The following is a 25,351-nucleotide window of genomic DNA, read 5'->3' as shown; positions in this document are numbered from 1 at the left end:
TTGGGGAAGGGGGACAGGGGGGAGAGAGAGAGAGAGAGGCCCTTTCTACTGGCATGGCTAGACTAATGTTTATCCTGGGGATCACCCCAGTATCATCCATGTGCATCCACATGATCCATTGGGGATCCCGGGGGCAGGGAGGGACGATCCCTCCCTTTCCCCAGGATAACAGGCACCACATTTATCCTGACTTTTCCCACGGTCTGGGGATGATTCCGAGACCACGGGAGGTGTGGGCCGCCATCCCGGTTTTGTCCCGGCTCCTCACGAATAACCACGAGGAGCTGGGAACTGAGCTCCTCTGGAGCTCCATGCCCATCGGGTGTGGGAGCAGGAGGTGTGGTTTTTTTTTTTAAAAAAGCATGCCTTTTTTGCTAGAGTGTTCCTGCGCTCACTTTCAATAAAAATAATGGCGGGCGCAACGTCCTCTCCCTCCCTGGACATCATGCACTGCGTGTAGACTGAGGGGAAGGATCTTGCGATCATCACGAGATCCTCCCCCTCCCCCCCGGTCTAGACATGCCTTACGCCTAAGGAATATCCCAGAAAATGGAGGGATCATCTCTGCCTGCTACCGGGATCCCCTGTGTGTCATTTGGATGCACAGGGATGATACGAGGGGAAAAGGCAGGTGGAGAGAGAGAGAGAGAGAGAGAGAGAGAGAGAGAGAGAGAGAGAGAGAGAGAGAGAGAGTAATTTCTATGCCACCTTCAGGACTAGGGGAGGAGGCTGAAATAATAAATAAATAAATAAATAAATACACACACAAAGAAATTACTGCCCTCCTGTTGTTCTAAAGATAAAAAAAACCTGTGGGCAATTCTTGAACACTTTCTAATAATAAGGTTGGAGCCATCCGGAAATAAAAGAGACACGCCATGCCTCTCTGTCATATCCATCTGCACGCAGCGAGCTTATGATTTCCTGAGTGTGACAGAAAGACAAACGCACTTTCAAAGTAAAGCCAGGTCATATTTATCTAAATCTGCATGGAGACCTGTCAGTAAAATCATGCATATCTCCTGAAGCTAGCAGTCTACCAGTGACACCTTAACAGAAGACAAGCATATGCAATGCATTATGATTAAAAGGAGTGTTAGTCACATTGTAACATCTCCAGAGACTCTTAAGGACAGAGTTTTATTGCCGCCGCAATCAACTCCTGCCATATTATTTCTATGCAAATATGTCTATGGGAATCAGCATCAGACCAGAAACCTCTTCCTGCAGCGATGGCGTGACAATCATTTATCTGCATCCGGCACCGAGAGGTGCAAAATGCCGCCGCTTTGTGATAGAGACTTAAACTAATATGCAGAATCACCTCCACAAGTGCAAAGGAATATTAAAGATTCTATCTTGCTGACAGCTTTTCATCAAGGCTTCAGAGAGTGCGAGGAATTGGAGGGTAATCCACATTGTGTATCATTGGATACTGTCATTTTCACACTCTACAGCCGCCTTGCAGAGTTGACTTGAAGAGTAATTACTGCTGAGATAAGCCCTTTTCTAGAATACGTGCAATTAATTCTCCGTGTAAAAAGGGGGAAAGGAATCTGACACTTTAATAATGTTTAAGTACACCTAATCTATTTCTTTTCTACTCAGATGTTTCCTAAATATGAGGAAGGAAGATTTTGAAGTACTTACAGCTGTCTCTTTTTATGTAAATCATCCACAGACCTGTAATATTCTCTCATAAAATAGCCAACGTGAAATAAGATCAAAAATTATAATAGAATGCAGAACAAGGAGGGAATTATCATAAAGATGAACACACAATATGACTTCCTTGCATATGACTATTACTCTTATCAGAGATTATCATGCATTAAAGATTCAAGAGCATGAAATTTAATTCAATTTAGAAAAATGTATTTTGAGCTGAATTCAAATGACTTCTCCGTTTCTATCTACCTTGCTATAAAGGACATGTACTTGCATATATTCCCTATTTATTTATTTATTTTAAAAAAACTTCATTTTTCTTTTCTTAAAAATCTGTGTTTTAAGAAACAACAATTAAAATGCTTCAGGGAAATAGAGGCATAGCTAATATAAATGACTAGTAGTATTTTGTCAGCATTGACTGAGAATTTGGCTCAAAGCCCACACATAAATCATTTTGGAAAACTCCAAATTAATCTTATGATACAATATATTATGCCTTTGATGGTGACCAGCTGTGTGGATCTCCTATACAAAATATCTCAAATGACAATAGTGCATAGACTAACTGATACTGCTTTAAACTAAATTGTATGTTCAAACCTATTGTAGGAATGAAAAGAGGGATCATTAGATGTACTCCCAAGAGAAAGTCATGCAGCATTTCTAATACCTGTGATTTCAGATAAATTGCCAAGTTAAAAGATGTTAATGCCTGCCATCTATTTAATCACTCAAGATTAAACCCAGCACGACCAAATCTACTGCATATGTTCCAACAGCTTGTCCTGCTTCTCATAAGAAGCAGCTGTATTGGATGCATATTCTCTGTGGACCAGGTTTCAAATGGAAAGGTCTCATTCCCCTCCTGTCAGGGTGAGGGGCCTCATTTTGATGGTCTGCAAAAGGCTATGGATTGTGTCCAATTGGATTCCAGCAGCGTCTGATGCATTTAAATGGTTCAGCCAATATAGCATGATAGCAATTGAAACACTGTGTATTAGAAGCCGATTTTCTAAGAAAGTGACCTTCCCAATACATTCCCCACTGCTATGATGGTTCCTGTAGTAACCATGAAATGTTCAGAAACTAACTGTTTGCAGTATAATTGCCACCCACCCCCTCATATTTTTATTCTGTGATATATAGCAATAGTCTTGGGGTGGGAACGCTTTTAGCAGCACTAATGAAGTAGCATAGGGCCTGTTCAGATACATGCTAAGCCATGGATAGGCTGCTGCTAACTCTTCTGCAGCACACGGTTAATGAATGTGTTTAAACTGTGCTGATACAGCCACCATGGTTAGGAATAGTTTACATGACACACTAAGCCATAATGTTTAGCACAAAATGCTTAACCACTGTAGCTTAGTGTGATGTCTGAAGAGGGTCATAGAGACTAAGGGGGTCACTTGTGTTGCCTGGAATACCTGCCCTAGGTGATGCTGGGGTGCAACTCAGATCATGTACCCTGGTGCCTTCAGCATCTTCACACAAGGGATAAAGAGGCACAAACCCCACAATGAGGGGCTGTGGGTGTCAGAAACAAGCCCTTTCTTCCTAGTGTGAGGGACTGGGTTTCACAGTCTCAGTTGGACTTGGAGGGTGAAGATGAATAATACACCTGGAAGTGGGGGAGGAAATTCTCCAAGGTTCTTCAGGAGTTCAGGAGGAATCTTCACAGGAGCTTTTTGGACAGGATGCCCAGGCTCAGAGATCACCCTCCTCCTCCCCCCTGGGAACTCAGTCTCTGTTGGAGGAAGAGAACATTGGAGCTGACAGACCCCAAAGTCTGCCATAGGGTCAAGTGGGCAGAGTTGAGAGGACATGGGAGGCAGTCCACCCTGAGAGACGTGTTCATTAAAAGTCTATTGAGCACTGTGGGGAAACTGTCCTTTATGTTGATAGGCAACTGTCTTGCTTTGTTAGGCTAATTAAGCTTAAAGGATAGCTCCTAGCTTTCACACTCTCCTCAGCTGTGAAGAGACTTCTAATTACTGAATAAAGCTTTGTGGATTATATGACAGACCTCTTTATTGCCTCTCATGTCAGTGGGAGGGCTTGGAATCATGACAGTAGGTCAACAGCTGAGCACAAGCTTTGCATACAGAAGGTCCCAGGTTCAATCCCTGGCATCTCCAGGTGAAAGGATCAGGTAGCAGTTGACAGGAAAGTCCCCTCTTTTCCTGACACCCTGGACAGATACCAGCAGGGAGAGTGGACAATATTGAGCTAGCTGGATGATCAGTCCTGGATTTATACAGCTTATATTATGAATGCCACTGTGATTGTTTGTGGCTGCAGCTAAAGCCTAGCTGGGAACCAAAATGTTGAGGAGTAATCTTTATGAACTGAACTTCTGTATGACAGCCATATTGGTTTTGGCATGTAAATATGGATTCCCTGAATCTTATTACCTTACTTTGCAACTACATCCTCACGCTAACATGCCAAAGTGTATCTACCTTGGGATACTATGGATTTTATTTAAAAGTCATCGATGAGAGCTACAGTAAATCTTCTTTCATTGATCATATTAGGAAAATCCTTTAACAATAAACCATAAGCAGTCCACTATGCAGAACCATGTTTTTTATGAGAGGGGGAGGGTGTTGCTCAAAAGGAATACAATTCAATGACCATATCAGAGCACCACTGACTTCCAGGTTTTTCTAGACCAAATTCAAAGTGCTTATTTTGATTTTTAAAGTTGTAAATGTTCTGGTTCCAGGTATTTGAGATGATCTCCTCCCCCTTCTCACAAACGGATCTCCCCACCTACCCATAAAGCGTGTCTACATGCAGTTTCCACCACCTACAGAGGCTAAACTGAAGGCAACCCTACACATTAGTTTAAAGATGGGTGGTTTCTATTCACCACTCTGCTGCTAAGATCATCTTCTTGGCTCATTCCTCTGATCATGTTACTCCACTTCTGAAATCTCTTCACTGACTTCCAATTCACCTCAGAATCCAATATAAGCTTCTCCTGTTGACTTTCAAAGCTTGTCACAGTCTAGCTCCTTCCTATCTTTCTTCTCTCATGTCACATTATTGCCCTGCTTGTGCTTTTCACTCATCGAATGCCATGTTTCTTACCCGCCCAAGGGTCTCTACTTCTCTTGCTTGGCTTCATCCATTTTCTCTCGCTGCCCCTTATGCCTGGAATTCTCTTCCAGAGCATTTGCGGATCACGAGTTCAATTACTGTTTTTAAAGCTCAATTGGAAACTTTTCTTTTTTCCTCAGCTTTTAGAACTTGACTTTGTTCTTCTTCTTATTATTATTATTATTTATTTATATAGCACCATCAATGTACATGGTGCTGTACAGAGTAAAACAGTAAATAGCAAGACCCTGCCGCATAGGCTTACATTCTAATAAAATCATAATAAAACAATAAGGAGGGGAAGAGAATGCAAACAGGCACAGGGTAGGGTAAACAGGCACACACTGTTAGTTTTATTGTCTCCTGTGCCTATTTGTTGCATTCTCTTATTTATTTATTTATTACATTTTTATACCGTCCAATAGCCGCTCTCTGGGCGGTTCACAAAAATTAAAACCATGATAGTTGAATGAGCTCCCCAGAGAGGTCCGCCTGGCGCCTACACTGTACTGCTTTCGTCGCCAGCTGAAGACCTTTTTATTCTCTCAATATTTTAACACTTAATTTTAACTAAAATTTAAATCTTACTGTTTTAACTCTGTATTTTAATCTTATATCAATTTTGCTGTGTGGTTTTATCCTGGTTGTGCTTTTTATACTGTATTTTGTCATTGTGCTTTTAACCTGTTGGTTGTTTTATTGTGGTTTTAATTTTTGTGAACCGCCCAGGGAGCTTCGGCTATTGGGCGGTATAAAAATGTAATAAATAAATAAATAAATAAATAATAAAACAACCAACAGGTTCAAAGCACAATTGCAAAATACAATATAAAAAGCACAACCACGATAAAACCACTTAACAAAATTGATATAAGATTAAAATACAGAATTAGAACAGTAAAATTGAAATTGAAATTAAAATTAAGTGTTAAAATACTGAGAGAATAAAAAGGTCTTCCACTGGCGATGAAAGGAGTACAGTGTAGGCGCCAGGCGGATTCTCTTCTCTTCCCTTTCTTATTGTTTTATTATGATTTTATTAGAATGTAAGCCCATGTGGCAAGGTGTTGCTGTTTTATTCTTTTACTATGTACAGCACCATGTACATTGATGGTGCTTTATAAATAAATAAATAAATTATTATTATTATTATTATTATTATTATTATTATTATTATTACCAGCTAATTATTTATTTCTTACTCACTTTAAAGGAACTGCAGGTGGGGGAGACCGAGATTGAGTCCTTAGCATGGGGAGTAGGGTGGTTTTGATCCTTTGTCCTCACTGTGGTCTCAATCCAGATCAGCTAGAGCTGATGGAAGTTGTAGGTCAAAACAACTGAAGGGCCACAAGTCACTTACCCCTGCTTTATTTGATAATGTTTTAGCTGAAAACCAGGTTAGAAATAATAAACAAGCTCCACAAAAATAAGTAGTCTTTGCCTTACATGAAACTTGGACACTGTGCTCTTATCCCGCGTACAAACGCTAGCATCAAGGAAGCTACAGCTCACTGTAACAATGGAGTATAATTCCGCAGTGCCAAAGTTTTCAACCACTTTCTAATATATGCTTCAGACATGACTGATGTTGTTTCACCAATGCACAAAAGCTTGATGCTCCCCGTATTCCATTTTGTCACTTAATTTTATATGCTAATTACATAATACATCATTCCTTAATGTAACCACATCTGAAAACAGAACACAGATAACCAGTATTTATTGCAGTGGCTTTGAAGAAGGTCTCTTTTAATTCTTGAAAACAACTTAACTTTCCCCATGCAATCCAATTTATATTTTTGAAACAACAAAATATTTGCATGAAAACAAAATGCCGATGCCCTGTAGAGTGAAACTAAACAGCCAATTAAGTTGGTTCTCTGTCACAAATTTGAGGCAACAACAATGGTTTGGAACCAAAGATTTGCCATGCCAGCAGAAGTCACTTCTGTTTTGGCTGTCCAAATGCTTTGCCACGTTCCCCCTGCCCCAGCCATAGTCTCACACTGATCATGCCAGGGAATTCCCAAACAGCTGCTGCTTTTTAGGGGGAACAGAGGGGGAATGCAGCTGGGTTTTTTTTTGAGGGGGGGAAAACTTACTTATTAGGGCTGACCAAGGGGGCAATTCACTGGCAGGAAACCACTGGATGTCATGGTGTAGTGACAGAGGGCAGAAGGGCCTTCCCTCTACTACTACACTGGTCATACCACTCCAGGGAGGACCCTTCAGAACCCTTGACACATCCTTCAGACCCAAGGCCTCAGCCTTCCCCTCAAGCTCAGCTTCCAAGAATGGCTCCCCCAATGTCTCTCAGGTCCTTCAGTCATGTCATACCTTAAGGCTACATAAATGAGCATGGGCCCTTTAAGGCTTCAGGCAGTGGCAGGTGGAGCTTCTCAGAGAACTGAGCTGACCAGCATACTTAATCCCTCAATTGCTACTAATCCCTTGCTGGAACAATAGCTCCTTTCATGGTAAACTTTAGAGTGTCATCAGATTGGGGGTGGGAAATCACGGTTCCCTACTGTCACTTCTCCGCCCCTGCTCCTGTCCCACATTACTTCCTCTTTCTTCCTGGAGAAAAAAGAGGAAGTAAACAGAGACCGTATGGCCCAATCAGGGGGCATTTTTATCACACACATTCCATTTCCTCCCCCCAAAAAAGTTGGATTAGAAGGGCCTGAAAAAGGAAAGAAGGAGCAGGAGGTGGGCGGGAGGTGGACAGCATCATCTAAAGGACATGCAAAAAAAAAAAAATTCTCGTCTGATGAATCCCTTAGTTTAGCAGCTCCTGCATAGCGCTGTCCAAGGTGCTATTACTCTCCGCTTTGCTCTTTCCTGTTTACTTGGCATAAGTGCTGACTGGCTGCTTCCCTTGAATCCAATGCAAGCCAGGACAGTTACCATTAAACAAAATCCAATTAAAAGTCAGGGAGAACAGTTACCCTCTTAAAAGCAGCTACAGATGGGGCCTGGCATTTGTCTCTTGGGAGGGAATTCCACAGGGTACGAATTGAGAAGGCCCTGCCTCTAGTGCCCCTGCAGATCTTGATGTCAAGCCAACAAGCAGAGCCTCCCTGGTTGACGGTGACCATATTATTAGCATCAAGAAACCTCTGTTTTACAATATGGCGCCACGAGAGCTGTCAGTCAGGTAGTGAAAAGCTCTTAACAAAAGTTGGGAGAGGTGAGGAAGATAGGGGGCAAAGGGACATTTTTGCCACAAAGCATTTTTCCCCCCACTGAAAATGCTTGCATTGGGGTTCAGCCTTGTATTCTACATAGGAATAAATCTAGGATTTCCTCACAACACCAGTTGCTATTTAAGGAAGGACTCATGCTCACGCTTCAGTTCATGTTCATGTATTAGCGCCACAGTTCAATACCTTAATGCATGAAGTCATGTGCAGACTTAGGCCAGGCAGTTATCCAGGGGTCATCTCTAGGTCGTTCCTGTGTGTCCTGGGGATCCTGGGGTCAACTGGGGATGGCCACAGACTTTCCCTGGGATAACTGAAATCAGGGGTATCCCATTTTTTCTGTGATGCTGGGACAACCCCTAGGACTGTGGCTGGTCCTCAAATGGGCATGGAGCTACGTGGGGTGGCTCTGTGCCTATGGGGGTGGGGGCAGCAATTTCACCATCCATGGAATGGCAGGGGGGTTGGGCGCAGTGTTATGTGGGGGGTACTCACTTTTTCACCGCACACGGTTCCTCTTAAAAAAAAAAGGCACCTGAAACGTCCCTCTTCCCTTCCAGGACATTGTGCAGCCGTATAGACACTGAGGGAGGATTGTGGAAGCAGGTAGTTCGTGATCCTCCCCCCTCCATCCCGCTACACCCTTAGGTATAGATGAGCCCTTAATCACAGAAGATTTACTATCCCATAGTGTTCAATGACAACCTTTTTTTCATCCTGATACTCGACGTCTTACACAACGTTTTTTCCAGTGTGGTAACCCCAACTGAAGACTTGAGTGTGTGTGTGTGTGTGTGTGTGTACTCTATGATACAATATCATGATAACAACAAACAAGTATATCTATTTACTGCAAATCACAGAAGCACGTTTTCCGTGGGGAAATTCAAATAATGTTTAGCTATTTTGCTGGATGATTTTGTCAGTGGAAAGCACCATTGATTGTAAATCATCAGGAACACGTGCACTGCCCCTTCAGATTTTTTGCCATACAGAACCCACACGAGCTGTGAGTTTTCACTCATTGGTGATTAATGTCTCTTTGATACTGCAAGACAACCGTTAACACAACCTTCTAAAAAACCACCACCACCACTATCAGCTTGCCTGCACGGTCGCCCTTTCACAGGCTGACAAGTCCCCAGATACCGAGTCGTAAAATCTGCCTGAATCAGAAGTGAATGATTAATATGGCTCTAAGCTATCCAACTTACAGCAGGCATCCAACTTTATTTATTTATTTATTTATTGGTCCCAGCAAGTGACCTTGTCAGGTGGAGTAAATTCCAAAAAGGAAACAAGCCCTGCCTCTCACTTACCAGCTCTTCGCGGAGTTGGGAAATGAGTTCATCTCTTTCCTTCAGTTGCAGCTTCAGCGTCGAGCATTCATCTTTCATTATATCCTATAAAAACATCAAAAGAGCTGCTATAATAGACTTAGTGCTTTTCCTTTGCTCCTGACAAAAAAGGCAGCTACACACAGTGCGAGATAATTACATCCCAGTAATGAAACTCAATGCCCCTCTATCATGTGTGATATTTTTAATAACATATTCTAACTTTGCAGTGTAAACAATCTAATGCATCCAAAGTTATTATATACACAGAAATGTGAAACGCTCCCTGTGTGTTAAGTCCATTTTGTTAGTGTCTGATTCTTTTAAGCCTTTTATTGAAGCGCCTGTCAAGCGTCTCTTTATTTCAGTGAAGGAACAGATGGCCATAAAATTTCATAGTTCTGTTCGCACAAAACAGCATTGCAGAAATTTCACTTCAGATGCATTACTGGGGATTTTAAAAAAATAAAATAAGTAAAATCAGATTGCAGATGGAAAAAGTAAGCGGAGGCACAAGCAGACATTCAGCAAACAGAAAGGAAGCAATCCTTCCGTGAAAGGAAGTAAACCAGCATGACAGTCAACAATATTGCTACTAAGTCTGACGTAGTGACCTGTGGGTGAGTTTGGTGCTCTTCTAAATGAGATTCAAACAACACAGGTTGTAGGTTGGGTTTGACAGGAAGCATGAAATTAAACTGATAGAAGGTGCCCAGGAAAATGCTGGATCTGGAAACTGGAACACGTTTCTTTACTATCAGGGTGGATCTACACTACAGGCATAAACTGGAAAAAACAGTCATCCCCTCTCCCCAGGGAATATCTGGTAACTGTAGTTCTATTAGTTTATTTAATTTGATATGCTGTCCCAGTGACTTGAGGTGGTTAATGGTGTTACAAGTGGGACCTGTAACAAAATGTTGCAACGTGGGGTTGCTCCTGTTCAGGATTCTAGCAAAACAACCCATCTTCCAGGTTACTCCATTCCAGGTATACAAAATGATACATGGTGGAGAATGTGGACAGGACAACATTTCTCTCCCTCTCCCATAATACTAGAACTCAGAGTCAACCTATGAAGCTGATTGGTGGGAGATTCAGGACAAATAAAACAAAGGACTTTTTTTACACAGTGCATAGTTAATCTATACAATTAGCTACCATAAGATGTAGTGATGGGCACCGCTTGGGATGGTTTTAAAAGGGGGTTAGAAAATTCCTGATGGAGAAGGCTATCAATGGCTATGAGTCCTGATGGCTATGTCCAGTATCAGAAGCAGTAAGTCTATATATGCCACTTGTTGGGGAACATGAGTGGGAGGGTGCTGTGGCACCCATGTCCTGCTTGTGGATTTGTGGTTGACAGCTGGTTGGCAATTGTGTGAACAGAGTGCTGGACTAAGATGGGTCATTGGTCCGATCCAGCATGGGTTTTCTTATGTTGTTATTTAGCATCCAGTCAACATTCTGTGGCCACTAGGCATGCACAGTCCATATTGGGCTGGTTTGATTTTCATGTTTTTCCCTAAAGGGTTTTTGTATTTCTGCAGACATTGGGGGTTTCCTTACCCTTCTCATACCTTGCTTCTGTGCATGGATGATGTTGTTTTGGCTTCCTAAGTATCTGAGAATGAGTTTGCTATTAGTAACTAGGATGTAACCCACTCTATACCTCCCTTCTACAGGTGGATGGGATGAGATATCATTAAGAAAACATGACCCATACTATCAACAAATTACAATTCCCAGGATTATTTGGAGGTGGGAGAAACCATTGCAGTTGGGCTGATAAAACCTATATAAGTATGCAGTGCAGTTATATGCCCTCTTAGGCCTTAGCTAGACCTAAGGTTTATCCCAGGATCATCCCGGGGTCGTCCCTGTTCATGTAAATGACACACAGGATATCCCAGGAGCAGGCAGGACGACCCTGGGATAAACCTTAGGTCTAGGTAAGGCCTTAGTACTTGTGCACTATGTAGTGAAATGAGCTATCTAAACTAGAGAATCAGAGAAAGCAGGACATATAAGATCAGCAATCATTTGTGGTATAATTCTCTGGAGTCTGAATGCAAGTGATCTATCACATATTTCAGTGACTTTTCTCATCCAAAAAATTCCCTTCTGATGGAATGCTTTTAAATTCAGTTTTGCATTCTAAAAGTATAGATGAATATTCCTATCCTCTATAGGTACATCAGTAGTTTCTTTTTAGACCTCAAACCTATAACATTTGAATAAGTGACTGGTTTCCAACACATTTTGCTATAACTAAAGTACAGGATGGACAAGATTACGGCTACAGGCCTATATGCACTTTCTTGTGTGTATTGAGGCTTACTTTGGAGTAAGCACACAGGCTCAGATTGAACTTTTTATGGTTAGTCATAGTCAAAACCAGCAATCAACCAGAATTCACATACAATTATAGAAAGTACTTATCCAACAAGAAATGAAAGTATCAATATATTTCAAATGCATTACTTTTATTAGATTTGTTGTTCTTTTTCTGAACCGTACCATAGCATAACTTTACAATACCTGTATTTTAAACAAAGATGCTACTGTTCACATTCGCCACAATGTGACCTTCTAAAGGTCTTATTTGGGCAGTTCAGTTCAGGCTCCCCCAAGACCACCACATACACAAAAGCAGAACTTCTCCAATGGCAAAAATGATCAGTATGTTTGAAGAGCTTTTTATTATTGCCATGAGATTGGCAAATGGAGTAGTGAGGTAGAGATTTCTCAACCCCTCTTTGAACATTACCTGGAGTAGCATGGACAGGATCCTAGATGCTGTCTGATGGAACAAGGCATTAAAGCCAGAAACTCACCAGACTTTGATGATTATTTGAGAGTATCAAAAAACAAACTAAACAAAGAACACCCCCACATCTAACTAAATTCTATAATATGGCTTTTTGAAAACAATAATATATAAGCAATAAATGTACTTCCTTTAAGAAGCATTTAAAATATGAAAATCACCAACAAACCACCACAACAGGAAAGCAACAGAGCAAGAATGTTATGAGATGAGCAGGGATACTGGGCAGAATAATACTGGGCGTAGACTACACAACAGCACGATCTCTGTCAAAAAGCAACAGTGATGCACAGAGTTACTCAATCTACATGTACCTTGAAAGGCCTAAAAGTAGCAAATGCCAGGAAACCTGAGGTGAAGAACAGGTCATCATTTCAAGGCTTGCTGGTTCTGGACCATTACTGTCAAATACATCACAATTTGTTACGGACGCTTTGAAAGTGAAGGGGAAAAGAAAGACACAAGCAAATAGATTCATATTATGGAGAGAGAAAATGACGGGGCACTAGGAATTCCAACACAAAGCTTAGTCAGAGCAACATTTCCTGCAACCTAGCCACATTTGAAGATACGATGGGCAGCACCTCTGTATTAGAACTTCCTGTGCCTCCATAGCAGCACAACAGCAAATGTGCAATCAAAAGTTTGCATCCGTGTGTGTGTGTGTGTGTGTGTGTGTGTGTGAAATGAAAGGGCATAAGAACCAGAGCACATGAGTAAAATTCCAGGTGAACTGGAGACTGTAGATAAATCATGTTATATTCATTACTGACTGCTAGATATTGTTTTTATGCTTTATGGTTTTATTGATTTTTTTTTAACATTTTAAAGCTGCCTACGGTATTGTTGTGATTGTTTTATCTTGTTTAAATTGTTTCAACTTTGGACATTGCCTAGTGTATTTTGTATATAGGCAGGATATAAGTTTAATAATAATAATAATAATAATAATGAAATACAGTAACCCATATATATCACACATACAGTGGTGGCCAAAATTGACACTTTTTGAAATTTTTATGTTTTGCAACTTTGCATGCTTATAGAAAATGTTCTGTTTCATGAAATTCAAACGTTTATATATCAATTGAAAGACCTGATACACGTAATACCACAATCCTGCTTCTTTTCCTGGGTGTCCAATCAACTCTTTTCTTTGGTGCCATTGCTCTATTTACAATGTACGTTCATACACTTTTAATTTGAGAAATACTTCAAATATTCACACAATCTCCAATTGCGCTTCAGTTACAGAACAAACAGCAAAACTGACTTTCCCCAACTTGAATCATGATGTATCACAGCTACTGCCATGTGATTGGTCCCCAGAACAAGAACTGTGTTTGGCCAGTAGGGTTTGCAGTTCCAATCCGCTTCTTCACTCAATCTCACCTGTGTTTGTTTTCAGACTAAAGTAAGCATAATCTCTCCATTGGCTTCCAATTCACTTCAGAATCCAATATAAACTTCTCCTGTTGACCTTCAAAGCTTTTCACGGTCTAGCTCCGCCCTATCTCTCCTCTCTCATCTCACACTATTGCTCCTCTGGTGCCATGTTTCTCACCTGCCCAAAGGTCTCTACTTCCCTTGCTCGGCTTCGTCCATTCTCTTCTGCTGCCCGTTACGCCTGGAATGCTCTCCCAGAACATCTGAGATCTACAAGTTCAATCTCAACTTTTAAAGCTCAGCTAAAAACTTTTCTTTTCCCTAAAGCATTTAAAACTTGATGTTACTCGGACTTTAGACTGTTAGTTATACTGTTAGTTTTTCCCTACCCTGTGCCTGTTTACCCTACCCAGTGCCTGTTTGCATTCTCTCCCCCTCCTTATTGCTTTACTATGATTTTATTAGAATGTAAGCCTATGCGGCAGGGTCTTGCTATTTACTGTCTTACTCTGTACAGCACCATGTACATTGACGGTGCTATATAAATAATAATAATAATAATAATAATAATAATAATAATAATAATAAATAATTGTACTGCAGATATTTGCATTCTGTTTTTTGTATTAAATTCAGCATTAAATTCTCTTTCAATTGATATATATATATACATTTGAATTTTGTGAAACAGAACATTTTCTATAAACATGCAAAGTCGCAAAACACGAAAATTTCAAAAAGTGTCCACAATTTTGGCCACCACTGTATATATTCTTTTAATGCTGAGCTGAAATGATCCTTTCAATGTTGCCACCAGGCTGCATAGTTGGAGAACACTCCAACCTGGGGGGAAAGCCAACAGGAGCAAACTGTCGCAACTTACCGCCAGTGAAAGTTATCCTACCTGCTACAACTTGCTGTTTCCTAAGTGTTTTTCCCCCCAGAAGATCCTGAAGTGAGGGCAGGATTTGGGTTCATCACGAAGCAAAGTCACTGATTTGATGTCATGACAATACCAACACAGACCACATGAAAGGTGGGTGTCGTAAACTTTAACTTAACCCCTAGTTTCAAACTGGAAAGTGACTCAAAAGAATGTCAAGCTCAGCTCTAGTTTCCATTGACAGCAAAAGAGATGGGGAGGTAGACAGGCAAACTAGAATCATCTAAAAGATGGGAGATGCATTTTGTTACATGCAGAGAACATATACCAGCAGATCACATATCATGAGTGTTAGAAATGCTAAAACCTAGGAGTAATATTTTTAAATCATTCTGCTGTGAAATGTTGTATTTAAGTTTTGTTTTGCAGTGCATCTACTTATTACACATGAGCAACAGAAGGAAGAAAACACTGAGAACAATTGCTAGTCCTGTTTCACGGTCCAGAGGAGGGGGGGACCTTTCTACCTTCTACGTCTGGTGTAGTTATAATTTCTCTCAAATTGTGCTCTTGTTTTTTTTTTTTTTTAAAAAAAACACCCCTTCCTATACTGGGTCCCAGTATAGGTTTGCGCTAGGGATATACAAATATCTACCTGAAAGTCATGTTCTTACAAGTTTTCCAACTGAACTTTCACAAAAAGATCCCAGGTGCTTACAAAGGACCTGAAGAGAAGTACCCTTTTCTATCCAAACAAATCCATTTTATTTATATATATCTCCAGCAATGAGGAAAACAATTCAAATTTGTCCAGAACTCAAAATTCTCAAGATTTTAAGTACCTTTGTACAATCAGCATGTTCATTATAGTGTCTCCAAGTCCTACTAACGCTAGTGACTCCGATTCCTAGTGATACTTTCTTTCATAAGTCTAATTTGTCCAACCAAGGAGCCTGTTAGCCAGAATAAACTGCCTGTTCCGTTGCACATCCACTGGGAATAGGAATGGTGGCAGCAGGCTCCACATATGCATCAGTCTGCAATACCATCTGAATTTTGTTAACTCTTTTTCATCTTCCGCATAGTTCGGGACAAATAAACACATTGTGCTTACACCATAATCAAAAAGTAGCATAAGCAGACTTAACCTGGTGGTTGAGAAGTAAATTTAGCATGCTTCTGTTGCCAAAATAGTACTACAAATTTAGATTTATTTATTTTTAAAGACATTTGTTAAATGTTCTGAATATAGAATGATTAGCAGACTGTTACTGGTATAGTGTAATCTCTGCTGTTGAGAACAGATTTTACTAAACAAGGGATATTGGAATACAAAGTAGTACAGATTCATTGGATGGTATAGGATCCCAATGAAGTCATTCACATTGAGTATTAGAGGCCCTGAATGCCAAACACAACTAAGCCTTTGCTGTCCTGAATTCATACAGCTGCTGCTACTTAGCATGCAATATGATAACATGTCTTTGTAGAACATATTTATGCTCCAGCACACAATTAATATCCAGCTACGAAGAAAATTGCCATGTTTTAGCCAATGAGAAGTCAACAATTGGGATTATGATTCCATTGCTGGAAGATAAGGGGGAGGGAAATGTCCCAGAGCCTTTTGGCAGATCAAACTTCATGTACATCTCACTCTAAGGTAGAGATAGAGAAATCTATCTGTTTCCAGCCCATGCCACTTTCACATGTTTTCACCCATATTTCTTTCTGTTTTCTTTCAAAGTTAAGTACTTTGGTATGTTTAAATTGCCAAGGGCTGTTTCACAACACTCCAAGAAAACCAAAATCCAGTAAATAGTTACATTCCGATCCACACATTATTTCAAGATGTGCACATTGTCATAAATCACAGGAGTCGTAAGATAAGCAGCCGCTAGAGTGGTCATTAAACAGTCCAAGGTCAATACGCCAAAGATATTCATCAGGAGCCAAGGCAAACAACACCAGATTTAGGGTGTTGGAATGGTCAAAGTCATTCCAAATTCAGGAATAATCCAAGTTGAGTCAAGGAGCTAGCGGAAATACTACTATGATGGATCAACAGACACAACAATTGCTTCCAGCAACCAAACAGAGTCTGAGGCTTGCCTTATATTGTGAGGCTGATGGATAAGTGAGGCCAGCTGGGTTGAGCTGTTGCTATCTTTTGCTTGCTCATGTGCTGGGCTCCTCCCCAAACACTCTCAGGCTCAGGTGTTCTGCTTTCCTCCTCCATCCTAAATGGAGGCACAACACTCAAAGGATGAGTTTGGACGACACGCTAATCAGCGGTTGTTTTCCATTTTGTTCCTATTATTCCCCCCCCCCCCCCCGGTTGATTAGCATGTCATCCGAACTCAGCGACTATGTCATTTTGTATAGGTAATTGCAAGAATTTGCAGTAACCCTACTTTAATGTGCTCACAAACGTCCATAACTGGGGGATAAACCTGTAATTTGAATCTATCCTTGATAGGAGGTTATCGGCTGCATGAATCTTATTAGAACTGGCTTTTGCCTTAAGATACTAAGAAGGGGTCCTTCCATTCTGTTTATCATCACCATATATACTAATAATACACTCAGGTGCTGAGTTATGCAATCCAAATGCAGCCTCTGATAAACAAGAGACATATCAGCATGCTCAGAGAAACCCCAAGAGAGGGAAGGGGGAATCTAAGGGCTCATCTACACCAAGCAGGCTATTGCACTATGAAAGCAGCAGGATACAGCGGTATGAAAGTGGTATATGGTATGTGTCAATGGGCCCCAACAGTTATCAGTGCACTTCAATACCACTATAAAGCAGCAGTGTGGCTCCTGCCTTTTATATACTGCTTTCATACCACTTTCATAGTGGAATATCCTGCTTGGTGTAGATTATTATTATTATTATTATTATTATTATTATTATTATTTATATAGCGCCATCAATGTACATGGTGCTGTACAGAGTAAAACAGTAAATAGCAAGACCCTGCCGCATAGGCTTACATTCTAATAAAATCATAATAAAACAATAAGGAGGGGAAGAGAATGCACCAAACAGGCACAGGGTAGAGTAACACTAACAGTATAAAAGTCAGAACAAAATCAAGTTTTAAAAGCTTTAGGAAAAAGAAAAGTTTTTACCTGTGTGCAAACACCTGTCCAAATCAGCCCAAAGAAGCCACAGAAAGTGTCTATTGAATGGGATCAGAAAACTGGGAGGGCAAGAAGGAATTCATTGGAGCACCCTGAAAGAAATCATGGTGGACTGGAACGCTGAGCAAGAACACGCCATACTGCAACATGAGGTGTCTTAAGCTGTAACGTATTTGATGTGAGGATTTCTGTCAGTTTCACATTTATTCCAAGTTTTTTCTGCCTTACTTCTGCATCAGTTTACAACTTTAAAACAAGCCAGAATAAAATGTGTATGCATTTTTGTATGAATTTCTCCAAATATACACATTTGTTTGCAATTTTGCCTAAGATATGCATTTCCCCAACAGTCTCCCCTAATATAATTCATTTTTGTACACTATTTTCACTCATATACACATTTCTGTGTGCAGTTCTCCCTAATATATACATTTTGTTTGCATTTTTGATCAGAGAACCACATCATGAAATTCAGAGATGTTCCCATAGGATAACTGTATTCTGATCTGTTAATTAGTTAGGAAGTGTGAATCAGGTGGATTCGCATTAAAATGCAAATGCAATAAATTTCATCCCCATGTCTTTACTGCTTACATTGGTATTATGTACATATTTTCTCCCCTGGAAACATTTGAGAAAAAAGCATGTTTAACCTGATTTCTCAAGGGGGTGATACTAAAATTCCTTGCCTTTTTATAACTCCACAACTATTTCCTCATTTAAGGCATTATGTCAATAATTTTAAAAGGTTTTAACAAAAATAATTGGACACGTATACCGATCAATAACTGATCTGAAGTGCTCCCTGCTACTGAACAGATATGGTTTGGAATTGCATATGTTGTACATTATACAACTCTAGATAAAAGACCTGATCAACACTGACTTTTTTTTTAAGTAAGGATGTTAAATTGGTACTCATATGTAATGTCTCTTATTCCTTGCCAGTTCAGAACTCTGAAGTCTTATTAAAGCACGCGGAGGCATTTGATTGAACTTGCCAGTTCTGAGGTCAAGTTAGTATAAAGATTAATGGGCACATCCACATCACTCTCGTGTGGCACAGAGCGGTAAGCGGCAATTACTGCAGCCGAAACTCTCCCCACGGCCTGAGTTCAATCCCAGCGGAAGCTGGTTCTCAGGCAAGCCGGCTCAGGTCGACTCAGCCTTCCATCCTTCTGAGGTTGGTAAAATGAGTACCCGGCTAGCTGGGGGAAAGGTAACTGCGACTGGGGAAGGCAATGGCAACTCACTCCGCTACAAAGTCTGCCAAGAAAACATCAGCGAAAGCAGGCGTCCCTCTAGGAGTCAGTATTTTATTTATTTATTTATTCATTAAATAATTATTTATTTAAATTAAATAATTAATTAATTTAATTATTTATGTATTTATTTTTGTGAACCGCCCAGAGAGCTTCGGCTATTGGGCGGTATAAAAAGCTAATAAATAAATAAATAAATAAATAAATAAATAAATAAATATTACATTTATATACCGCCCCACAGCCGAAGCTCTGTGGGCGGTTTTACAACAGTTTAAAATGGTAAACATTAAAAAGTATACAAAATTTAAAAAACCATCAGAAACATTAAAACAACAGTATAAAAACAACAGTATCTATTTAAAAACAACAATTCTTGGGTCCATTAAAAACAAACTTAACATTGTTAAATGCTGTTAAAATGCCTGGGAGAAAAGTCTTGACCTGGCGCCGAAAAGATAACAATGTTGGCGCTAGGTGAGCCTAACTGGGGAGATCATTCCACAGTCGGGGGGTCACCACCGAGAAGGCCCTCTCCCTTGTTGCCATCCTCTGAGCTTCCCTCGGAGTAGGCACTTGGAGGAGGAACTTAGATGTTGAGCGCAGTGTACGGGTAGGTTCATGTTGGGAGAGGCGTTTCATCAGGTATTGCGGTCCCATGCCATGTAGGGCTTTATAGGTTAAAATCAGCACCTTGAATTGGGCTTGGAAACATATAGGCAGCCAATGCAAGAGGGCCAGAATCAGTGTTACATGCTCAAACCTCCCTGTTCCAGCTATCAATCTGGCCGCCGCATTTTGCACAAGCTGCAGCTTCCAAACCATCTTCAAAGGCTGCCCCATGTAGAGGGCATTGCAGTAATCTAATTTGGAAGTTACCAGAGTATGGACAACTGAAGCTAGGTTATCTCTGTCCAGATAGAGGCATAGCTGGGCCACCAACCAGAGTTTGTAGAAAGCACTCCATGCCACCAAGGCCACCTGAGCTTCAAGTGATAGAGATAGTCATAGGAGAACCCCCAAGCTATGAACCTGCTCCTTCAGGGGGAGTGCAACACCATCCAGAACCAGTTGAACACCCCCCATCCGATCAGAAGAACCACCCACCAGCAGCATCTCAGTCTTGTCTGGATTGAGTTTCAGTTTATTAGCCCTCATCCAGTCCATTATCGCAGCCAGGCTCCGGTTCAGCACATCCACAACCACACCTGATGAAGATGAAAAGGAGAAGTAGAGTTGTGTGTTGTCAGCGTACTGATGACAGTGCACTCCAAAACTCCAGATGACCACACCCAATGGTTTCATGTACATGTTAAACAGCATGGGGGACAAGACTGACCCCTGTGGAACCCCATACTAGAGAGTCCACGGGGCCGAGCAATGTTCCCCAAGCACCACCTTCTGGAGCCGACCTGCCAAGTAGGAGCGGACCCACTGCAATGCAGTGCCTCCCACTCCCAACTTAGCCAGACATTCCAGAAGGATACCATGGTCGATGGTATCGAAAGCCACTGAGAGATCAAGGAGAATCAACAGAGTCACACTCCCCCTGTCTTTCTCCCAACATAGGTCATCATACAGGGCAACCAAGGCTGTTTCTGTGCCAAAACCAGGCCTGAAACCCGACTGAAATGGATCCAGATAACCCAGTAATGACTCAAGTGATTGCACGAGAGGTTCCTTTCCTTTTTTTCCACATTCAAAACAATGATACCCTATGAAAGAGGGAACACCAGTCCACTCCACTGGCACTGCCCCCCAAAAGAAAATTGCATTCTCCTTTCCTAGGGTGACCATATGGAAAGAAAGACAGGGCTCCTGTATCTTTAACAGTTGTACAGAAAGGGAGCATTTCAGCAGGTGTCATTTGTATGCATGCAGCACCTGATGAAATTCCCCCTTCATCACAACAGTTGAAGCCGCAGGAGCCCTGCCCTCTTGACCAGATACAAAATAGGGCAGGGCTCCTGCAGCTTTAACTGTTGCAATGTAGAGTGAATTTCACCAGGTGCTGCGTGCATACAAATAGCACCTGCTGAAATTCCCTTTTCCATATAGCTGTTAAAGCTACAGGAGCCCTATTCTCCTTTTCATATGGTCACCCTACCTTTCCGCTAGTGGCCAACACAGGCATCTATTACAGAAAAGCATTTCCAGGATCTACTGAGCCATTTGCCAGTCCCCACACACTTGGAATGAGGCATCCTTTGACACTGCCACAACCAGTCTTGCACATAGGCAACTTCTACAAGTTCACCTAACTTCTTTCGCTATCATACCTCACTTGTAGCTACCCAGTACTATGGAGAAGCTTATCATGTTCTTAGTGAGAGGTGATAGATAATGGCTATATGGCAAAAATGGCTTCACAATCTCTACATATCTTAGGCATTGCCATGAATACGAAAATCTCCTTAGACACTGTAGGAACCAAAAGTTTCGGAAACTGTGCACGTTTATGCCTTAAAGTTCATAGATGTTGACACAAATTTTGTTTGGAAACATTCCCAGGATACTTCATACATATGGTATGGTAATAGAAAGAGGAAAAATCATTCTATCATACACACTAAAAAGAATTAGGCTCCACTTAAAATGCTATAAAACCAATACATCCCTGTACACAGGGTAATGCATCATGACTGCAGTAGCTTCTACAGTCTGAACATATGTTAGGTCCTGAAGCTGTTGTAGCAAAAGACTTGTGTCTTTCTAGAAAAACAGAAACATAACTTTAGAAACAACAGTATTGCTCATTGCATTTCCACCCCTCTTTTTAAACAGCATATATCACACTGCTATTACTTTAATAATGGTGATAGTTTGCAAATTAACATTTTGAACAGTGCTATAGGCACTAATTCTAATCACATTTGGGTATTCCTTCTCACCCTTCCTATGAGGTTCTCACTGGGCCTGTTCAGCGAGCTGAGCTGATGGTTAAGCATTTTGAGCTAACCATGATGGCTGAGTGTGTCACGTGTAGGGTGTTTTCCCTAACCATGGTGGCTACAGAACCACAATTTAACCACCCTCACCAACCACGTGCTGGAAAAGGGTTGGCAGACCTAACCATGGCATAGTGTGCTGACAGTCAGGCCCCCATGCTTAACCAAATGCTGCCATTAGTGGTGCCATTAGAGGCATGAATAACCTTGCATAAATGGCTACCATGCTTCAAGGCTGACAAGTGCCCCGATCAAGTCTCAAATACTCCCAGGAGACACAAAGTCAGAAACCAGTCCAGACCAGGGTCATACACACAATTCTAAGTATGGTTGGCAGGAGAAGGCAGAGACAAGGGGCGTTGCTAGACCTACCGGGTGTTCCGTCGTTGAGGAGCGGTGAAAGCGGCTTTTCCCGTTCAGCCGTGACGCCTCATCATCCACACCTGCCTTCGATTTGTGGCGGAAGTTTGCGCCGGTTGTGCTGCTGCCGCCGCGAGAACGGTTGCGCAGCCACACCGGCCTGATTGCCGCGGCTTTTTTTTTCGCTCGCTGCACGGTTTGCGCACGTCCGAAAGACCGCAAACTTGCGCAGCCGTCAGCGATGCCGCCGCCGGCCCTGGCGGCGGCAGCGGCGGCAGTGCCAGTGCCAGCCGAAGTGCTGCTGGTGCTGTTGAGGGTCAACATTGATGCGCTCACTTCCTGATGGGGGTCGTGGCGGGTGTAATATGACCCGAGGTCAATCGTCTGCATGGGCACTCTGTGCCTACATCTCCCATCATGCCTCTGAGGTGTCGGCGGCGATGATCGCCTCTGTGCCCTCTGCCCCATCCCAAGGAGCCAACCCACATCTGGCCGTAGCCATGGCAGCAGCCCACAAACAGCTCTGCCCTCTGCCAGCCTGGTACCCACACTAACAGGCAGCGTACAGCACCGCCATTATGCGGCCACGGTAGCTGCCCACCGCAAGGAGTCACCAGCCACTTTTCCGGTCCTCCGTTCCTGCGCAAACTGTCACTGGGGAAATAAAAAAAAAAAGCCGCTCCGCCGCGCTGCCCCAGCTGCCGGACTGCGCGCAAATGGCGGAGGCGGCTTGACCGAAGCCGCTGACCACTCCCCCTTAGCACGCCTTTTCCTGCCCAGTGCGGACCGCAGTGACCTCACATCCTCCCACACGTACTCCGAATTACCGCGGGACAGCAGGAAAAGGCGTCCTAAAACTCACTTTTTTAAAGTCGGGAGAAAGAGGCTTCACCGCGGGATAACGGCGGATCCTCGTGAACGTCATCTGGAAGCCTCGACGTGACTGCGGAAGGTAACGCGCGCTAGAGCCTCGTCTAGTAACGCCCAAGGTCAAAGCAGTCCAGAGTTCCTTCCACAGGAGTTAGTCTTATTGAGCATCAAGGCCAGTCAGTGAGCATCTGAGAGAGTGGTTCAGATGGGAAGCCAAGGGTCTAGGACTCTGCAAAGGTCCAGAACAGCAAGGCAAAGCATGAGGATTAAGACACTGTTGTTTGCAGTACACAGCTCACTTAAGCTGTGCTGATCTATAGCTGGTCGTTAAACAGCACAGCTGGCTAATTAGGTTACCATGTTGCTTTTAAGGGAGGCCCCTCACCATGGCTTCCTTTTGCTCCTCACGTCTGAGCCTACGCTTTTCAGAGGGATGAATTATCTCAGGGTCTGGTTCCTGCATTTAGATGAGTTCAGGAGCAGCACTAGAGAGGCCAGGTTGATCTTCTAATGGTTTCAGGGGAGGGTTGTCAGCTGAAGCCTCCAGTTCCTTGCCTGGCTCTGGCTGTGGCCCACTGTGCTGGTTCTCCCCCTCCTCTTCTTCATCGGAAAATCCTCCTCCAGGTAGGGCATGACAATGGCAACGATATGGCCACCATTTATGTAAAAGACCATTTATGCAGAATATTGACCAACCATTTTTACACACAATGACAGCTCACTAAGTGGACAGGCACTCGCCAAGCTGTCCAGCAGCTCTCACAGCAGCGAGAATTCACATATCCCAATCTGACAAGCCAAGTGAGAAGGAGCCTGTTGGACTTTACCCCTGTATCGGACACCCGTGGCATCCCTAGCAGAGAACAAAGATGATTTCAATCCCATGCCACTATTATCAGCACAGTGACCTTGAGAGGGCCGTATTCCCAGGCACAAACACATGGGACCACTTTGTAAAGTGAAAATATCCCCGTCAACCTGACTAATGACCAAGAAGCATGAAAACGTCTTCTAGTGGTTCTCCAAGCAGTTACAGAAGAGTGGCTAGTTCCATACCCACGGTTCTGGGGGTTTAACCCAGGCAATTGTCAAGGGTTTTGGCTGCTTCCTTACTTCAAAGCTCCAAATGATGTCACCTAGTGGTTTCATATAATTATTAAATAAAATGGGGGACAGGATGGAATCCTGTGTGGACACCATAGGCCAGTGGCTATAGAGTTGAACAATAGCCCCTCACCCACACCATGAGATCCTACTTCTGGACACAACCTGACCAAAGGATCAGAATCACTGCGAAACAGGACCAGCCCCACCAGGAGATCCAGAAGGATATCATGGTCAATGGTATAAAAATGTATCAAGAGGTGTAGGAGACCTGATAGGGTTGTATTCCCTCTGTCTAGTTTCCACATGACACCCAGATGCACCTAAAGTACCTTATATCATTCATTTTGTGTACGTCACTTTGTGAGTTATCAATACTCATCATCATCATCATAATTATCATTGTTATCTTTTCATGGAAGCAGATGATTAGGGGTGACCATATTACCCCAACATTAAAATCACCCCACTGGCTGCCATTTAGTTTCTAGACGAAGTACAAAGTGTTGGTCATTACCTTTAAAGCCCTACGTGGTTTGGGTCGAGGGCAGGATCTACACTACTGTTTTAAAATGGTTGATAACAGTAGTGACAACTGTTGGGGCCCAGGACACACTCCATATACAGTTTTCAAACTGTTTTCAAAGTGTCATATCCTGTTTGGTGTAGATCTGGCCCAGGTTACCTGCAGGATTGCCTTCTCCCATTCAATCCGCCCCACACACTCAGGTCCTTTGAGGAAAACTTACTTCAGTCAGTCAAAACTAGGCTGACAACTGTTACCCGGAAGACCCTTTGTTCTGCTGTCCCCAAACTGTGGACTGGCCTGCCAGAAGAGATTGATCAACTTAACTCTCTCTGAATTTAAGACAGCTTTAAAGACTAGCCTTTTCAGGCAGGCTTACCCAGATGAATTTGAAACCTAAGAATTTTTAAAGATGTGTTGATTGTTATTATGTATTGGTTTTATATGCTCTTTTAATTAATTTTATGTAGTCTTTGACCTTGAGTCTTTAGCTGGCTGCCCATACCATACAAGGCTGATATTTCAGAAGTTGCAGGGAAGTTTTACAATTACAATTACTGCGATAAAAGCTGTGATAAAAGCCAGAGCTCACGGTTTACACGCCAGCATTCGTTTCTTCCGAAAGTCCCGTCCGGTTCGAAGCCCATTAATTTTATGTATTTAATTTATATTGTATTGTTGTACTAATGTTGTTTCCCCCTCAATCCAAAGGGAGA

At 42.2% G+C, this 25,351-nt stretch overlaps 1 protein-coding gene across 2 annotated transcripts in view; it reads right to left on the bottom strand.

Moving 5' to 3' along the window:
• The window catches only part of CCSER1 (coiled-coil serine rich protein 1), a 394,831-nt gene that overhangs the window by 58,904 nt on the left and 310,576 nt on the right, over positions 1-25,351 (bottom strand). The window contains exons 7-8 of one of the 2 annotated variants that reach the window (XM_063135192.1): positions 9,302-9,385; positions 7,281-7,356 (exon numbers count right to left, since the gene is read on the bottom strand). In XM_063135192.1, coding sequence (XP_062991262.1) covers positions 7,294-7,356; positions 9,302-9,385 — 147 coding nt within the window. In that variant the 3' untranslated portion in view covers positions 7,281-7,293. Of the gene's footprint in view, positions 1-7,280; positions 7,357-9,301; positions 9,386-25,351 lie in introns of those variants that run through there. The other variant, XM_063135191.1, reaches the window with a different exon arrangement.

The sequence above is a fragment of the Elgaria multicarinata genome, chromosome 10 (assembly GCF_023053635.1).
Source record: "Elgaria multicarinata webbii isolate HBS135686 ecotype San Diego chromosome 10, rElgMul1.1.pri, whole genome shotgun sequence".
NCBI classification, from domain to species: domain Eukaryota; kingdom Metazoa; phylum Chordata; class Lepidosauria; order Squamata; family Anguidae; genus Elgaria; species Elgaria multicarinata.
The sequence above is the reverse complement of the archived record's forward strand: the minus strand, read 5'-3'. Positions and strand labels throughout refer to the sequence as shown.